The 16,381-nt window shown below is 39.9% G+C and overlaps 1 protein-coding gene across 1 annotated transcript; it reads left to right on the plus strand.

Moving 5' to 3' along the window:
- Window positions 1-502: 502 nt before the first annotated feature.
- Window positions 503-1,084, plus strand: HRG_00514 (uncharacterized protein; the record flags this gene model as incomplete). The annotated part of the gene is made up of 1 exon (XM_044858985.1): window positions 503-1,084. The coding sequence occupies one exon, from the start codon at window positions 503-505 to the stop codon at window positions 1,082-1,084; it is 582 nt and encodes a 193-aa protein (XP_044725385.1).
- Between the last annotated feature and the right edge of the window lie 15,297 nt (window positions 1,085-16,381).

Raw genomic sequence — 16,381 nt, forward strand, 5'->3', positions numbered from 1 at the left:
GTCTTTGTTCATAGTGCCAATACATCTTTATAGCCGTCAAGGCTCGTATGTGCCTGGCCGTAACACTACTCAAAGCTCAATAAGATCGCTTGCCAGCGATTAAGCAAATAGGCACCGAGCTTTCACGTCACACGCGCCTGACGTAAATCCAGCGCATCCGTTCTGACCGTTCCGACCAAGACTCCGACCACCGACCAAGTGATCCTCAAGGCTGAGATCACGTCCGTTCCGACCAAGACTACGCGTGTGTGTAGCCGTCCGACCAACCGTTCCGACCAAGGGATTCGTCCCGTCTGACCTCCGACCGTCCCTGCTCGTGCAGGCATCTGACCGTGATTCCGCGTGGTATCATTTCCGACACCTATCACCTCGCGACTATGATATCCGAGGAAGCCCTGCCCTCTGATCAGCCTCGCCGTTCCACCCGGCTTGCTGGCCAAGCCACTGAATCCGAAATAGTAGCCATGGCTGCCCTGAGCCCCAAGACGCTCTCATCCGCGAGATGAGGGAACAGATTGCGGCCTTAACGGCCCGTCTAAATGAACGCTCTCCGTCTGTTGAATCAAATCGACAGCACCGGGAGCCCTCGATCGCTTTTGCCGGCCCAAATGGCCCGGCCTTCCGACCAACAGGCAAAGCTGCTGGCCTGTTTTTGCCCCTTCCCAGAGGGCAAGAACCCGAGTACAGCGACGCCGCCAAATCGCGCATCAAGGCCTCCGCGACGTTCTCAGGAAAGAAGGACGAGTTCCATTCCTTCATCCTGAGCATAAAGAACAAATTTGACGAAGACGTGCGAACCTTCCGGACTGAGAACAGCCGGATGGTCTGTCTGTATAACCTGCTCGAGGGAAAAGCCCGCCGAGCACTTGAAACCCGCTTCTCCTCTGACACTCGACCCTTCTCTGGAGTGGCAGAGATGATCCAAGCCCTCGAGTCCGCCTATGGCAATCCGAATGAGCTTTCCGAGGCTCTTGACCGCCTGCAACGCCTCCAGTTTACCGTGAATGGGAAGACCGACATTGTGGACTTCCTTGCGGAATTTGACTACTTAACTGCGACCGGTCGTGTGCCGAGGACCAGATGAAGCATACCTTGTGGCAGCACATCCCGGCCAACCTAGATAACAGCCTCTTGACCAAGACCCGTGACGAGTCCGTGACCTACGAGGTTTTCTGTGGGTTCATTAAGGACGCTGTCCACTGCCAGAAGAGGAGTATGAGGCAGACACAGGACTCCCGCTCTTCCGACCGATCTCGCCGCGCGCCGACTAAGACTGCTCCGACTACCGCCAAGACCCGAACAAGACCGGCTCGACCCTATCACCTCGCGTGATGCTGGCAGAGCCTTGACCGACGATGAGAAAAGGTCCATTGGGATAATGGCACCTGCTTTATTTGTGGAAAACAGGGCACCTCTCTTGCGACTGTCCCGACCGCACCCATGCTGTCTCCCGTGTCGCCTCCGTCCCTGTCCCTGGCAACGACTCTGATCAAGATTCGGAAACGAATAGGACCATCACAAGACTCCTTGATGGTCCCTAAGGTGTCACAGATAGCGAGTAGGTCTAGCAAGTCATTCACTCTGCCAAGTCAAGTCCAAGTGGATGGTGTGAGCTTACCTGCCCGCTCCCTCTGTGATACCGGAGCCGAAACCCGTTTGCTGGTTAGCCCAACCTTCGCCCAGTCCGCCGCCCAAAGACTCGGAGCCCAGATTAAGGAGCTCCCGAGTCGGATTCTCCAAGACTTCCGTGGAAAGCCAGCCGGCTATATCCAGAAACAGCTGGTCGCCACTTTCGTCATCGATGGCCGTTCGTTCGCAAACGAGACATTTGATATAGCTGAGTGTGGCCATGATATCTTTATCGGTCTTTTCTGGATGCGGAGAAGCGCCTCCTGCTTGACTGCGCCGCCCGACAGATCATCTGGCCAGATGATCTTCCTGCCTCGCCAAGTTCTCCCGACGATCCAGCTCTCTCGTCAAGCCCCGCTCTCGGGTCGGATCGACCCTAAGATCCAGGCCGACGCTGAGAGGCGGAACCGCCTGCTCGAGAAAGAGGAGAAACGCTACCGGATCCTCCACAAGAACTGGCGCCGCTCTGATCAAGCTCCTCCGGCCTCTGTCCCGACCCCGTTACCGACTCCGTCTCCGTCGTTTCAGTCCAAGTCTCCGTCTGCCAAGAAGTCTGTCCGTTTTCAGCTCACGACCGCCCCTGCTACCGACTTCGTCTCCGTCGCCTCGGTCCAAGCCTCCGAAGATCAAGCCCTGATTAACGCCCTGGTCTGCCAAGTAGAGTCTCACGAGAGATTCGAACAGTGGAACGAACTCGAACCGTTGATGCCCGGGATCCAGTCCAGCTCGAGCCAAGCTCCGGCCTTGACCAGACCGTCCCTAGTGCTCGAACCGTTGCTAAAGTCTCCCGGATCAGAAGACCTACCAGGGACAAAGCATTCCGTTCCCTCAGGAGAAGACCCTGAGCATGTTGCTTGTGTCCGTAGTCGTCTACCGCCCCAGCTCACCCATCTAGAGGATTCTTCTCGAAGAAAGAGGCCCACACCCTACCTTCGAGCCGACCCGGTCACGATGTAGTCCTAGAGCTTGAGAAGCCTCTTTCGCCGACAGGACCCCATCGTACCGCACGCCCGTTAAGTATCTGCCTCTAGAGAAAGAGACTGTCGATCACCTCCGGAGATAGACTTCATCGAGCCCGATCCGAGTCCGCACGCCGCATCCGTCCTCTTCGCCCGAAACCGAACACGACCGCCCGCCGCTTCTGCATCGACTACCGTTGGATGAACGATCATCTTAAAAGTCGCATCACGCCCGCTACGTCCCTCGAAGGTACTGCTGGTTGCCGTGAAGCTCAACGCTTCACGAAGATCGATGTGATCCAGGCCTTCCACCGTCTCCGCATGGACCCTGACTGAGTATTTGACCGCCTTTCGCACCTGTTTCGGAACTTTCCGCTGGAAAGTCCTCCCGTTCGGTCTGAAGGTAGGTCCCGCCTGGTTCCAGCAGTTTATCAACGCGCAGCTTCACGATCTCCTCGACCGGTGCGCCAGCGCCTACGCAGATGACGTCCTGATCTACTCGGATAAAGAAGAAGACCACTGGAAAGACTGTCAAGAAGTGATCTGGCGACTCCATCAGGCCAACCTCCAGGAGACATCAAGAAGTCTAGATTTAACGTGACCAAGGTTGACTACCTCGGCGTTCTGCTTGAAGCCGGTGTGGCCTTAGTGTCGACCCTCGGAAAGTTCGATCGATACAAGACTGGAAGTTTGAAGACCTCCGAGACCGCACCGCGATCCGATCATTCGTTGGCCTATGCAACTTCATCCGTGTTTTCTGCTACCACGCCTCGGAGTGGCAGAACCCTGAACCGGTTGCTTAAGAAGGATGTTGCCTTTGTGATGGGCCCGGAGCAACGCGAAGCATTTGATCAACTCAAGCGCCTGGCTATCGAAGCCCCGGTCCTCGCCTCTTTAGACCAGAACTGCCGACCCGACTGGAGACCGATGCCTCCCGGAATGCCACAGCTGGTGTTCTATGGCAGGAACAGCCTGATCAGACCTGGAAGCCCGTTGATTCTTCTCTAAGACCATGGCCCCGGCCGAGCGAGCCTACCCAATCCAAGATCGAGAGCCCTCGCCGTCGTACAGAGTCTAGAGCACTTCTACCCAGAGCTCTTAGGCCAGAAGTTCGATGTGATCACCGATCACGAAGCCTTAGTCCATTTCTCTACGAAGCGCCTGCTCTCGGTACGACAGATCAGATGGTCCGACTTTCTCGCCCAGTTCGACATCCGTTTCCTCTACCGCCCCGGTCGACTGAACGTAGTCGCCGATGCCCTCTCCAGGAAGACAGCGGAGCTCCCACCGTAAAGGCCCGGGAAGCCGAGGAACGCACGGTGACCCTGATCCTCCGGAAAGGCTAGGCTTCGCGACCGACTCTCTAGACCCTACGGCCGCCGGCAACCTGCCCTCGAACTTTAGTCCCGAACCTAAGCCTACTAGACCATTAGTCTGAGGGCCACGAGTGCCCTACAGACCCCAGAAGACCGAGGATACAGCAGACGCCCGATCAAGACCGCCCAGAACTAGACCCGAACTCGGTCCCGAAGGGAGCCGAACTCGTTTCGTTGATCCGCCAGGAGAACCTCCTCCAAGACCTCGGTACCCATGGAACACACCTGGTCGTACCAGCCCAGACCTCAGACAAGCAGACGTTTCTTCAGACCGCGCTCATTCGCGAAGCCCACGAACCCCAGATCTTCGCTCACGCCGGACAGAACAAGGTGATCAAGCTGCTCCAACGAGACTTCTACTGGCCAAGGATGAAGGAGGATATCCGTCGTTATATTCGAACTGCCACGACTGCCGCCGCAACAAAACCCTCGAGACAAGACCCTGGACTGCTCCATCCACTGCCCGTACCGACCTCTGTTTGGGAGCACGTCGAATGTGACGGGAAGGATATGCCGAAAGACCGTTACGGATATGACTATGTTTGGACCTTCGTCTGCAAGCTAAGCCGGATTATCGCCACGCTCCCAGGAAAGAAAACGATACGGCAGAAGTCTTAGCTAGCCGCTACTTCCGCTACCTCTATCGTTTCTTCGGTATGCCCTCGTATGGATTTCTGACAACGCTGGACAGTTTATTTCTGCCTTCCTCGCAGAGATTAACCGGCTCACGGAACGAAGCATCGTCATGGAAGCTCCCTACACCCTCAGACCCAAGGGGTGTAGAAGTTACAAATCAATACCTAGATCAAAAGCTACGATTCTACGTGACGAAGCATCAAGATAACTGGAGTTCCTGCTGCCCGCCCTCGACTTCGCCCATAACTCGTCTTGGCACTCTTCCATCGACATGGCACCGTTAAAAGTAGCCCTAGGCCGAGATATCCGGAACCCCCTGTCACTGCCCCCGACTGACAAGACCGCTGCCACCGGACCCGCCGCCAGAGCTAGGGAACTTGTGCAGACCGCCCAGGAAACCCAGGAAGACGCCAGGAATGCTGCCACCGCCGCTCAAGAACGTCAGAAGGAACAGGCTAATAGGAAACGACGACCAACCGACTTTGCCATCGGTGACCGAGTTTTTCTCAGCAGGAAAGGCTTCGCCACGAACGCTCCGACTACTCGGCTAGATAACCAATGGTCAGGTCCGTTCGTAATCCTGGAAGAACGCGGTCATAGCTACGTACTGCAGCTGCCCGAGTCGTACAAAATGAAGAACCTATTCCACGCCGACCGTCTTCGAAAAGCAGCCGATAACCCCTTGCCCCAGCAGATCCAGTCACCTCCGCCACCCGGGAGATCAACGGAGAACCTGAGTGGGAGGTTGATCAAGTCCAGCAGTCTCGAGTAACCGGTAGGAGTCGACGACTGGAATACCAGGTCTTATGGAAGGGATGTGACCTGATGAGACCTGGTACCCGGCTAGGAATTTCCGTAACGCACCAATGGCATTGAAGATTTTCCACGATGAACATCCGGACGCAGCAGGCCCACCCGTCAACCTGCAATACTGGATCGAATGTGCTGCAGCGGAGGAGGGCTGCGAGGAACGAGACGATGACGACACAGCAGAGAAAGCCGTGAAACCAAGAACCCGCCGCCACGACTGACTACCTTGATACGCATATCAAGGCCTTAGACGGGGTAGTGTCACGACCCTGGGCGCCGGCGTAGAGCCGCCAGCGCAGAACCTCACCAGTGTCACGTGCCCAAGCAGCATCACGTGCCCACGCGCGACCTCGTGTCATATAAGGGCCCGCTCGGTCGTGTAGTCTAGTCTTCCTTTCTTGCTCCTTAGCTTTGAGTCTTTGTTCATAGTGCCAATACATCTTTATAGCCGTCAAGGCTCGTATGTGCCTGGCCGTAACACTTAGTAACTTTCCGACCTAAGATACTAATAAAAAGGGCGCGATAATAATAGGTAAGGCTCTCTTCCTAAGTATATAAGTAATTAAATAAACTATCGATAGAACTTTTCTCCTTTACTATAATCCCTTCCCTTTACGTTATTTATTCCTCCCTTTACCTATAAGCTACTTATTTAGCTCTTTCCTATCTTTACTCGCGTACTTCCTTCTTTAAATAATTATCTACTACCCTTTATATACGCTCCTAAGTATTTACGGTTATTATTCTTAGGGGCGTTAAGGAAATAAAGTAGTTAATATCTTTACTAGTCTATAGCTTTAAGTATAGCTAGATTAAATAAGCTATAAAGTCTTATAAACTAATCGTTATTATATTATTAGTAGTCCTATATAAATATATAGAATTATAGTTATTAATATCCTAGTAGTAGTTTTAATATATTCCTAGGTTTTTAACTCCTTTAACCTAGGAGGGTTTAAAGCCTAGTATAAACCTTATAAGGACTATAGCTAGAGAGGCTATTACTATATTTTATTTTTAAGGAGTAATAGGGCGCGCTATAGGCGTTACTAAAGTCTTTAGCCTTAGGGTAATTAACCGAGCGCCTAGTAATTTTAAAGTCTTAGGGCGAGTTAGTAGCCGCGCTATCTACCTTTCTTCCTTACTAGCTTCTTATTAAGCTATTAGTAGGGGTATAGTTATAAGTCTTTCGCTCCTTTATATATTTAAAGGGGTCGTTAGTAGTAGGTAAGGAGTAGGCTTAATTAGCTATATATCTAAGGGGGAAAATAAAGGTATTGTTTTTATATAAATAAAGGGACTAGTAAGGGCGCTTAGCTCTCTCTTTTATAGATTCTAAGGTAAGGATCCTATCTTAAGGTTACTTAGGGAAAGGCTACTTAGTTTAAATAAGGAGCTTAATTTAGTTAACGCTTAAGGTAATAAAGGTCTAGGCCTATTCTTAATTCTTATTAGTATAATTAGATAGTTAAGGGTCTTTTTAAGGAGGAGTTTTATAAAGAAACCGCGTATAGCTTAAGCGATTAAGTTAGGTTACTTTATAAGGGTAGCTAGCGTAGTTAGATTTTTTCTTACTATCTTTAATATATAAGCTAGTTTTATATCTTTTTAAAGTAATAGTTTTTATCTACTAAGCTTATTTTAAAAGTTAACTAACTCTAGGACTTCTTAAAGGTCTTATTCTTCTTAATCTCTTAGAATAATATAGTTATATTAGTAAATCCGTTTATACCTAAGAATCCTTATAGGAAAGGTAGCTCTAAAGTAAAGATAAGCTTTAAAGCTTTAATTACTACTACTAATAAGAGAGATAAAGGAATTATCCGCTTATATAAAAAAGAGGGTTACTTTAATATAAGTTATAATTAATAACTCCTTACCTATCGCTACCCTTATAGATAAGGGCTACTAATACTATACTATAGTTAACGAGGCGCTTATATAAGAGATATAAGTACTAGTAGAGAAGATCGCCTTAAGGCGAGTAAAGGGCGCCTTAAGCTTAATAGAAGGTATAGTAATTAAGGGTATTATATAGCTAGTTATAGAAGTTAATAGCTACTATAAGCTTATCGTAGCTTATATAATCCCTTAACTAAAGTTTCCCTTAATCCTTAGGAAACCCTAGTTATTATATATAGAGTTATACTTAGTTTTATATTAAAAGAGGCTATAGTTTAAGCCTATATAATAGTAAGTCTATTATAATAATAGTTCTATAAGCGTAGGACTAAGCGTATAAGCTTTATACTCGGCTTAAGAAGTCCTTACTTTTATCTTAATAGGAACTATACGATAGGTAGAGTAAAAGGAAGGCTAGGCAGCGGCTAATATAGCGGTTTATATAGTTAGCTTAGCGGATATTAATAAAGCCCTTTAAATAAAAAAGCTAAAGTTAACCGCTAAGCTATAATAGTAAATACTATAGCGCTTCTATAACCTTCTATTACTATTTAAGTCCTAGGAAGTAGATAAGCTTAACCTATATAAGCTAAGGGTAGACTATAAGATTATACTCCGTATTAATAAGAAAGGGTAAGAACTACTTATACTATTTAGACCGCTATATAGTATATTATACGTAGAGCTACTAGTACTAAAAAGGACACTAAGGGACCTCTTAAATAAGGGTTTTATTTAAGTAAGTAGCTTTAAAGTAAGAGCGCTAGTCTTATTTATACGTAAACTAAGGGGCAGGATATAGTTCTACTATAACTATAGGGCTCTAAATATAATTATAAGGCTAGACTACTACCCCTTACCCCTTATCTTAAATACGCTCTATAACCTCTTAAAGGTAAAGTAGTTTATAAAGCTAGATATAAAATAGGCGTTTTATAAGGTATAGATCTTAAAGGGTAACGAGTAAAAGACAGCGTTCTATATACGCTATAGCTTATTTAAGTAGCTTATAACGCCCTTTAGCCTCTTAAGAGCACCCGTGTTACGGCTACGGTTAGCGGGCCGTAGGAGAGCCGGCTACGTTTACGTAATAAGGCGGCTCGGAATAATAGTCGGGACGAGAAGTTACTTAGGCTTAGCTTACCTAGAGCGTACGTAAGCTAAGTAAGCCTTATATAGATAGATTACTACTTAGGAGCATAGCTTATAAGTAAGCTATAGTAAGCTACGAAGGGGATTACGACGAGGACCGTGATCTAAGGATAGTCTCTATAGGTATATATAGCTACCTACTTTTACTCCTTTAGATAGATAGCTCTCTAGCTTTTAATATAGATCTTTATTACGATTCTATCTTTAATTCTAATTACCTAGTTATAGTCTATAGTCTACGACCTCCGACTTATTACTAACGTAATATACTTACTATTACTTAGACCACGCCCTATTATATCTACTAATATAAACCCCTTAATAGGTTTATCTCTTAGGAATAACACCGGTCGTTATAACCCGCTACCTTTTAGCGTTATATTAATAACGTACCTTAGGACTTCCTTAATAAGTTCGCCTTTATATATATAGATAATATCCTTATTTATATAAGCGGCTCTTATAAGGACTATATATAGAAAGTATAAAGGGTCTTAAAGCGCTTTTAACTTTATAGGCTTTACTTTAACTTAGATAAGTATAAATTTAAGGTTAAGAGGGTTAAGTACCTAAGCTTTATTATCTATATAAGTATAGGTATATATACGGATCTTATAAAGATTTAGGCGATTTAAGACTAAGCGGCCCTAACTATATAAATAAGTATATAGAGCTTTCTTAGGTTCGCGAACTATTATAAGATATTTATTAAGGGCTTCTCTTATATTATAATACCTTTAAACGAGATTACTAAGAAGCAGACCGCCTTTTATTAAGGGCCTATATAAGAAGGAGCGTTTTATACGCTTAAGGGCCTATTTCTTTAAGCCCTAGTACTACTTTAGTAGGACTTTAACTAGTTTATATTAGTTAAAGTAAACTATAGCGGCTAGGTATATAAAGGAACGCTTTCTTAAAAGGTAGATAAGTAGAAGTAACTAATAGCGTTCTACTCTTATAAGCTAACCTTAGTAAAGCGGAATTATACTATTTATAATAAAGAGATACTAGTAATTATTAGCTACCTTAAATAATAGTAAGCGGAGCTTTAAAGCTATAAGAGCTTTAAGGTTCTTATAGACTATAGGAACCTTAAGTACTTTATAACACGCTAGTACCTCTTATAGTAGTAAGCCCGCTAAGTAGAGTATCTCTTATACTTTAACTTCTTAGTTAAGTACTAGCTAGGGCGGGACTTTATAGTCTTAGATACGCTTTCTTAGAAGGATTAAGACTAGCTAACGGGAGCGGATATTAAGGCCTAGGATCTATAGCTTATCTTATAAGAGGCGCTATAGACTTATATAGGAGCTTCCTTAGTAAAGGGAGGCGCGGCGCTAATATATAAGCTTTCCTTTATACCTTTACCTTAGTTTAGTAAGGAGGGATAGACTAGCTTAGGGGCGCGTATAGCGTAAGTATTCTAAGATAAGGTCCTTTAACGCTTATAGGATAGGATATTATTTCTAGACTATACCTATAAGAGTATATACCGCGCTATTAAGTCTAGCGCTTAACGCTTTAATTTAAAGCTAAAGCTAAAGGTATAAATAGTTAATTGTTATATTAACCTATAAGGGTATTTATATTAGTAGTAGAGACTATAGGTACTAAGCGCGCTATATACTATAGAAGCTAAGGAAAAGGATAGACCGTTAAAGCTAGATAAATAAAACGAGCTCTAAGGGAAGCTAGTCTAGCTCGTTTATAACTTTAGTATTATAAGCTACCTAGGTTAGTAAGGCATAGTAGTAGGCCTTATAAGGGATTTCTACTAGCCCCTCTTATAGTACTACGTTCGCTGCTTCCTCTATAACTACGATATCTATAGCTATACTAAGATTTAAAGGGTATAGCTTAAGGGGCTACTTAAGTAGCTTTTAATACTTAATTAGTTTTATATATATATATAGATAGACTTTATAATAGACCTCTTACTTATAAAGGGCGGTAACTACTATATATAGGTAATTAAAGACTAACTTAGTAAGTTTATAGTATTAAAGCTAATACTATTTATAGATATAGAGTTTTATATAAAGCGCTTCTTATAATACTAAGCTTACTTATATAGCTAGCTAGCCTTTATTATAAGTAATAAGGAATCGAATTAAACTAGCTACGTTTAATAGTACCTATACTAGCTACTTTAGATTATATAGCTACTTAGTATAATATATTACTTATAGACTAATAAAGAGCCTAAGAAGGTTAACTAAGAAGTATAGGCTTACTTATATACTATCGTAGCCTATAACTAAGTAGATTAAGACCGGTAGCTCCCTATAGCCTAACTTATATTAAATAGTAAACTATATACCTTTATTAAGATAGCCCCTTTCTTTATAACGTATAGCTTTAAACTACCTTTATTAGTTCCTTTTACTATAAATATAATAGCGGAGTAGTATAGTAATTTATTATTAAAGGGCCGCGCTTTTATATTTATATAAAATCTATAAGAGACTATAGACTATTACTAATCTATAATAGCCGCCGCGGTATAAGATTAAGAGCGGCACGCTAATAAGACTAAGGCTTTAATAAATAGGTTTATAGTAAGAGATAAAGTATAGCTAGACCTCTATAACTATAGGTCGGTATAGCTAAAGAAAAAGCTTAACTAGCTATATATAAAGTTTATAGTATAAAGGGTTATTAGCTTATAAGTTATAGAGCTTAATAGTCTTTTAATAGGGGTCTATAATAAGATTAATATAGACCTCTTTTATAGAGCTTTCTTTAACCTATTACTTAGATAAGAAGTAGTAGACGCTTAACCGCTTATAATTAAAGTAAAAGGAGAGGATAAGTTTAAGGTTAAAGAGGTATAAGCCGCGCGCTAAAAAAGGGTTAGTAAGGGGAAACGCTAAGAGGTCCTTATTAAGTAGCGTAAGTATCTTAACCTTATATAAGAACCTATATATAAGTTTATAAGAGCTATAGCCCTTAATAAGTTTAAGGCCTTATTTAAGATAGTAAATAAGAATAATAAACTAATAGACTATTAATAGTAGCCTAAGCTAGGACTATAAAGTAAGTAAAGTAAAGTAAGTAGTTATAATAATATAAGCGTAATAATATAAGTAGAGATAAAAATAACGTTTATTTTAAGGTAAAGCCCTTAAACTATCTAAACTTACTCCTTATCTTTATTATTACCCTTATCTTTATCTTTATTATCCTCCTCTACCTTATTAATAGCGGCGGCGCTCTCTAAGGCGCTTAGGCGGCCTTTTAGGCCCGCGAGCTAATTAATAGTAGCGGCGGCTCTAAGGGCTCTAAGGGTAAGGGGGGCCCGGCTAGTAATAGTAGTAAGGGCGGTAGCGGGCATAGCTAAGGGGACCGCCGATAAGGTAATAAAGGTAGTATCCTTAGTACTAAGAGAGTTAATAGCGGAAGTAAAAGAGCTAAAAGAGAGGAACTTACTTAAGGATAAGGCCCTAGCGCTTAAGGGCATAGAGATTATAGTAAGTAGCGGCGGCGGTAGTAAAGCGCTTCTTAGTAGCCCCCTATACTTACCTATACGCGCCGGCCTTTTAAGCTAACGCTATAGCGAGTAAGATAAGAGGCGCCGCTTTATAGGCGCGGCTAGTACGCGTATACTAATAATAACTACTACTATAGCGGCGCCTAACTTAGTTAGCGTAAGGGAGCTCCTATAATACGTACTATATATAGGGGGCTACGCGGGCGGCTTTAGCCTATACTTAGCGTTTATACTTTAAGAAGTTAGCGGGAAATAGCTACTATACTCGCTAAGTAGTAGACTTATAGTAGTAGTAAAGGTAGAGGTAAGGGTAAAGGGGCTAGGCGTTATAGCTAGTAGCGGGGATAGTATTATTACTTAAAAGGGCGATATAAGGGCGGCTAGTATAATAAAGGTAGAGGCGGCGGTAGTAGGCGCGGTTACGGGGGCATAGGTAAGAGTAGTAGTAGCGGCGGAGCTATTATTAGCTATACTTAGTATAGCGTTAACGAATAACTTTATACGCTCTAAGAAGGAGGAGGTAAAGGAGGGGAAGGTAAATATATTTATTATAGAAGTTAGTATTATAGATTATAGCCTCTTACTTTATAAGGTAAGGAACTTATTAGTTAAAGTTATTATTATTAAGGCTATTATTACTACTATAGCTATTACTATAAGTATATATTAATAGAGCGGCCTATATTACTAAGAACGAACTAATGCCTTAAGTAAAGCGGAACTTACTTAATACTACTATTGCTATAGTTAAAGAAGAAAGAGAAAGAAAGGCAAGAAAAAGGAGGGGATACTACCTTATATACCCCTAGGTAGAGGAGGCTACTTAAGGCTAAGGGGACGGGCAACCTAAGGCTTATATAGGTCTAGGTCGGCCGCTAGCTACCTAAGGGCGTATATAATAAGTTACGCCCTTATTTAAATAGCTAGTAGTCTAATAAGTATAAAGCTTAGTTCCGACTACTTAAGCTAATAGGCGTAGGGATAATAGGTCTAGTAGGGCTATTATAATTAATAAGAGAGGGTAGGGTAGAGCTAGTAGTATAGGCTTAATAGTATAAAAGCTATTAATTAAGTAGTACTATACCGCGCTTAAGGGAGGGCATTATATAAGAGTCTTTAACTATTATAGGTTATAAGCTTAAGCTATAGCTTAAGCTATATAGTTATATATAGAGGGCTAGATTATATATATATATATATAGGCTAGCTATATATAAGAGAGCTTTATATAGCTTATTAATATTATCTTATAGACGGCACTTATATATATACTTCTATTTACTTTATAATAATATATAGGAGCTAGCCCTTTATATATAACTATATAGCTTAAGCTATAGCCTAAGCCTATAACCTATAATAGTTAAAGACTCTTATATAATACCCTCTCTTAAGTATAGCGCGGCGCTACTTTATTAATAGCTTTTATACTATTAAGCCTTATAAGGAACGGTGTTCTTACTATAAATAAAGCAGCTATAATATACTCTCTTAATTATATAAGCTAATAAGTAGTATATTAATTATAGATAAAATCCTATCCTATAAAGTAAGAATCGCTTATTATTTTATATATTATTATATATTAAATAGGTTGCCGGTTATTATATAATTAGGAATCGAAGGAATAAAGCTAGCTTAGAATACTAGCTAAGACCTCTTAAGACTACTTAAGAATACTAGTATAACTAACCTCCTTTAAATATAAATATTAGTTAAACTAAGATACTTTTAGATATACTTAAGGTATTACGGAACTCCTTAGTCTTAGGGCTATACGGCAGCTTAAATCTAGTCTTAAAAGGTTCTTCTATTTAGCTATAATTATTTATATAAGATAGTATATCCGCTAGTAAATGGAGAAAATATTATTAACTTTAATACCTCTCCTATATAATAATATACTACTAATAAATTCTATTAAAAATCCTACCTTATACTCCTTCTTCCCCTTTATTATATAGTCTTATATAATTCCTAAATATCCTAAAATTCCGCTTTTACTTATATACCTTAAGAGGTTATAAGCTTAGCTTACTTCTTTTAAGCTAGGAAATTAACTTATACCTTTAAATTTCCTCGTCGAAATATTTAATTAAAATTCCTTTCGAAATTCCCCTTAACTTCTTTTACCTTCCTATACTCTTAAACTCCTATCTATACTTCTCGATCCCTATAAACGAAATAATACTAAATTTATATAAAATAGGTAGATAGAAAAAATATAAATTTACTAGACTTAAGAGAAATTTAAATTATACCTTATAGACTATAAGGATAGAAGCTATCCTTATAAAAGAAAAGCTTATTACTACTCTAGAGTAAGAAAATTATATATAGACTATAGAGGCTTTATTTATAATATTCCTTTAAGTTAAAGATAGTCCCTTAATATAAATTCGGTATCTAAATATTTTTAAAGAAGTATAAGATAAGCTTAAAAAGCTATATAATCTATCGAACTTTTCGTTAAATTATCTACTTATTAAGCAGCTCTTTAATCTTAGTCCCTTAGACTTTAATTTAGAGAAATACTTTTATAAGGTAAAGGAAATTTATAAGGATTTAAAATCCTATAATATAGAAATTCTAGAAGTTATTCTTATAGTATAGATTCTTAATTGCCTTAATAAGGAATTTAGAAGCTATATTATAAATATTACGTAGAGCCTTAGGTATAATTCTATAGCGTTTACCCTTAAATCCTTAATAGCTAGTCTTTTAGATAAAGCTAAAAGAATAAAGGATATAGATAAATCTTTAGAGGAAGCCTTCTTAATATAAAGGAAGCCTTAGAAATCCTATAGAAATTCTATAGATACTCCTTATTATAAGGTATATAAAAGACTAAGGTATTTTATAGTAAATTACTATAAATTATACTTAAATAAGGCTACTACTTATTAGGTTTTAAATAAAGGAAAAAAGGATAATAGGACTTAAATTTCTAAGAAACGAAAATCTTCTTTATTATTTTTTTCTTTTAAGAAGAAATCCCCTTTTAATAGTATTTCTACTACTAATAAAAGAAGGAAGGCTTAAATTATAGAGCTAGAGTCCGATTTAAATAATAGTAATAAGGTCTTAAATATAGCTTTATATAAAAATATAGACCTAGATATTAACCTTATAGACCTTTCTAGGGCTCTAACCCCTATATAAACGTCTAAGAATTTAGAGGTAATTTTAACCTCTATAAATACCCTTATAGTAGAAGCTAATAAAGACTCTCTTTTAAGACCTTTAAAAGCCTTAACTCCTAGAATAAAGGAATTAGTTTTAAAGGTAAGAGAAGGAGGATTTCCTAGTTATAAAAATAAAAGGATCTTTAATTTTATTTATAATACCGGAGCTACTAAGTATATAGTATTAAATAAGAATTTCCTTATTAACTATAAAGAAATTAAGTCTAAAGTTTACTAGGGAAAAGCTTCCTTTATATTAGTAAAAGGAAAGGGGGACTTAGTATTTAAGTTCCTATATAGTAGTAAAAGGTATATCCTTTAAGACTACTTTTATATACCTAAATTAAGGGTAAATATACTATCCTAATCTTATTTTAATAATACCTATGCCTTAATAGGAGGAAATAAAGTCCTTTTATTAAATAATAAGGCTAAGGTCCTTATTAAAGGATTTCTTAGAAATAAATTATATTATATTCCTATAGAACCTTTATTAGAAAGCTAATTAATCCTTATTATATCTTTAAAGGCAAAGGATATAGATTTTTATACTTAGTACTTATACTTAAGGTATATAAATAGTAGGGCTGTCTTAGAAATATTAAAAAGATATAATAAGGATATAAAAATACTTCTAAAAGAGGAAAATAAAATAAGATAATATAAAATATATATTAAAGCTAAAGTAATAAATAAGGTTAATAAATAACCTTTATATAAGTCTTATACTTATTTAGAAAAAATAGTATTAGATATTTAAGGGCTAATTAAAGTGCTTACTTATAATAAATATTACTACTATATTTCTTTCCTAAACGTAGGAACCTAATATTAAGAAATATACCTTCTTCGAAAAAAGGGGGAAGCTTTAGATAGGTTCCTAGAATTTAAAAATAGGGTAGAAAATAACCCTAAGAATACTAAGATTAGAGAAGCATTTTCTAATAATACTAAAGAATTTATATATAAAGTAAAGCTCTACTATAAAAAAGAAGGAATTACCTTTAATTCTAGTCCTCCTAAGACGCCGGAATTTAACGGTAGAATAAAAAGAATAAATTATACTATATTAGAAAAAGTACGAGCTCTTTTATTTACTACTAAGCTTCCTAAATATCTATAAGGAGAAGCTGTTTTAATAGCTACCTATTTATATAATAGATTACTATATTCTACGATAGGATTTAAAAGTCCTATAAAAAAGAGGGATAATATAATACTACCTTTCGAGACCTTAAATAA

This window comes from Hirsutella rhossiliensis (assembly GCF_020360975.1).
Source record: "Hirsutella rhossiliensis strain HR02 chromosome Unknown scaffold00001, whole genome shotgun sequence".
Taxonomy (NCBI): Eukaryota; Fungi; Ascomycota; class Sordariomycetes; order Hypocreales; family Ophiocordycipitaceae; genus Hirsutella; species Hirsutella rhossiliensis.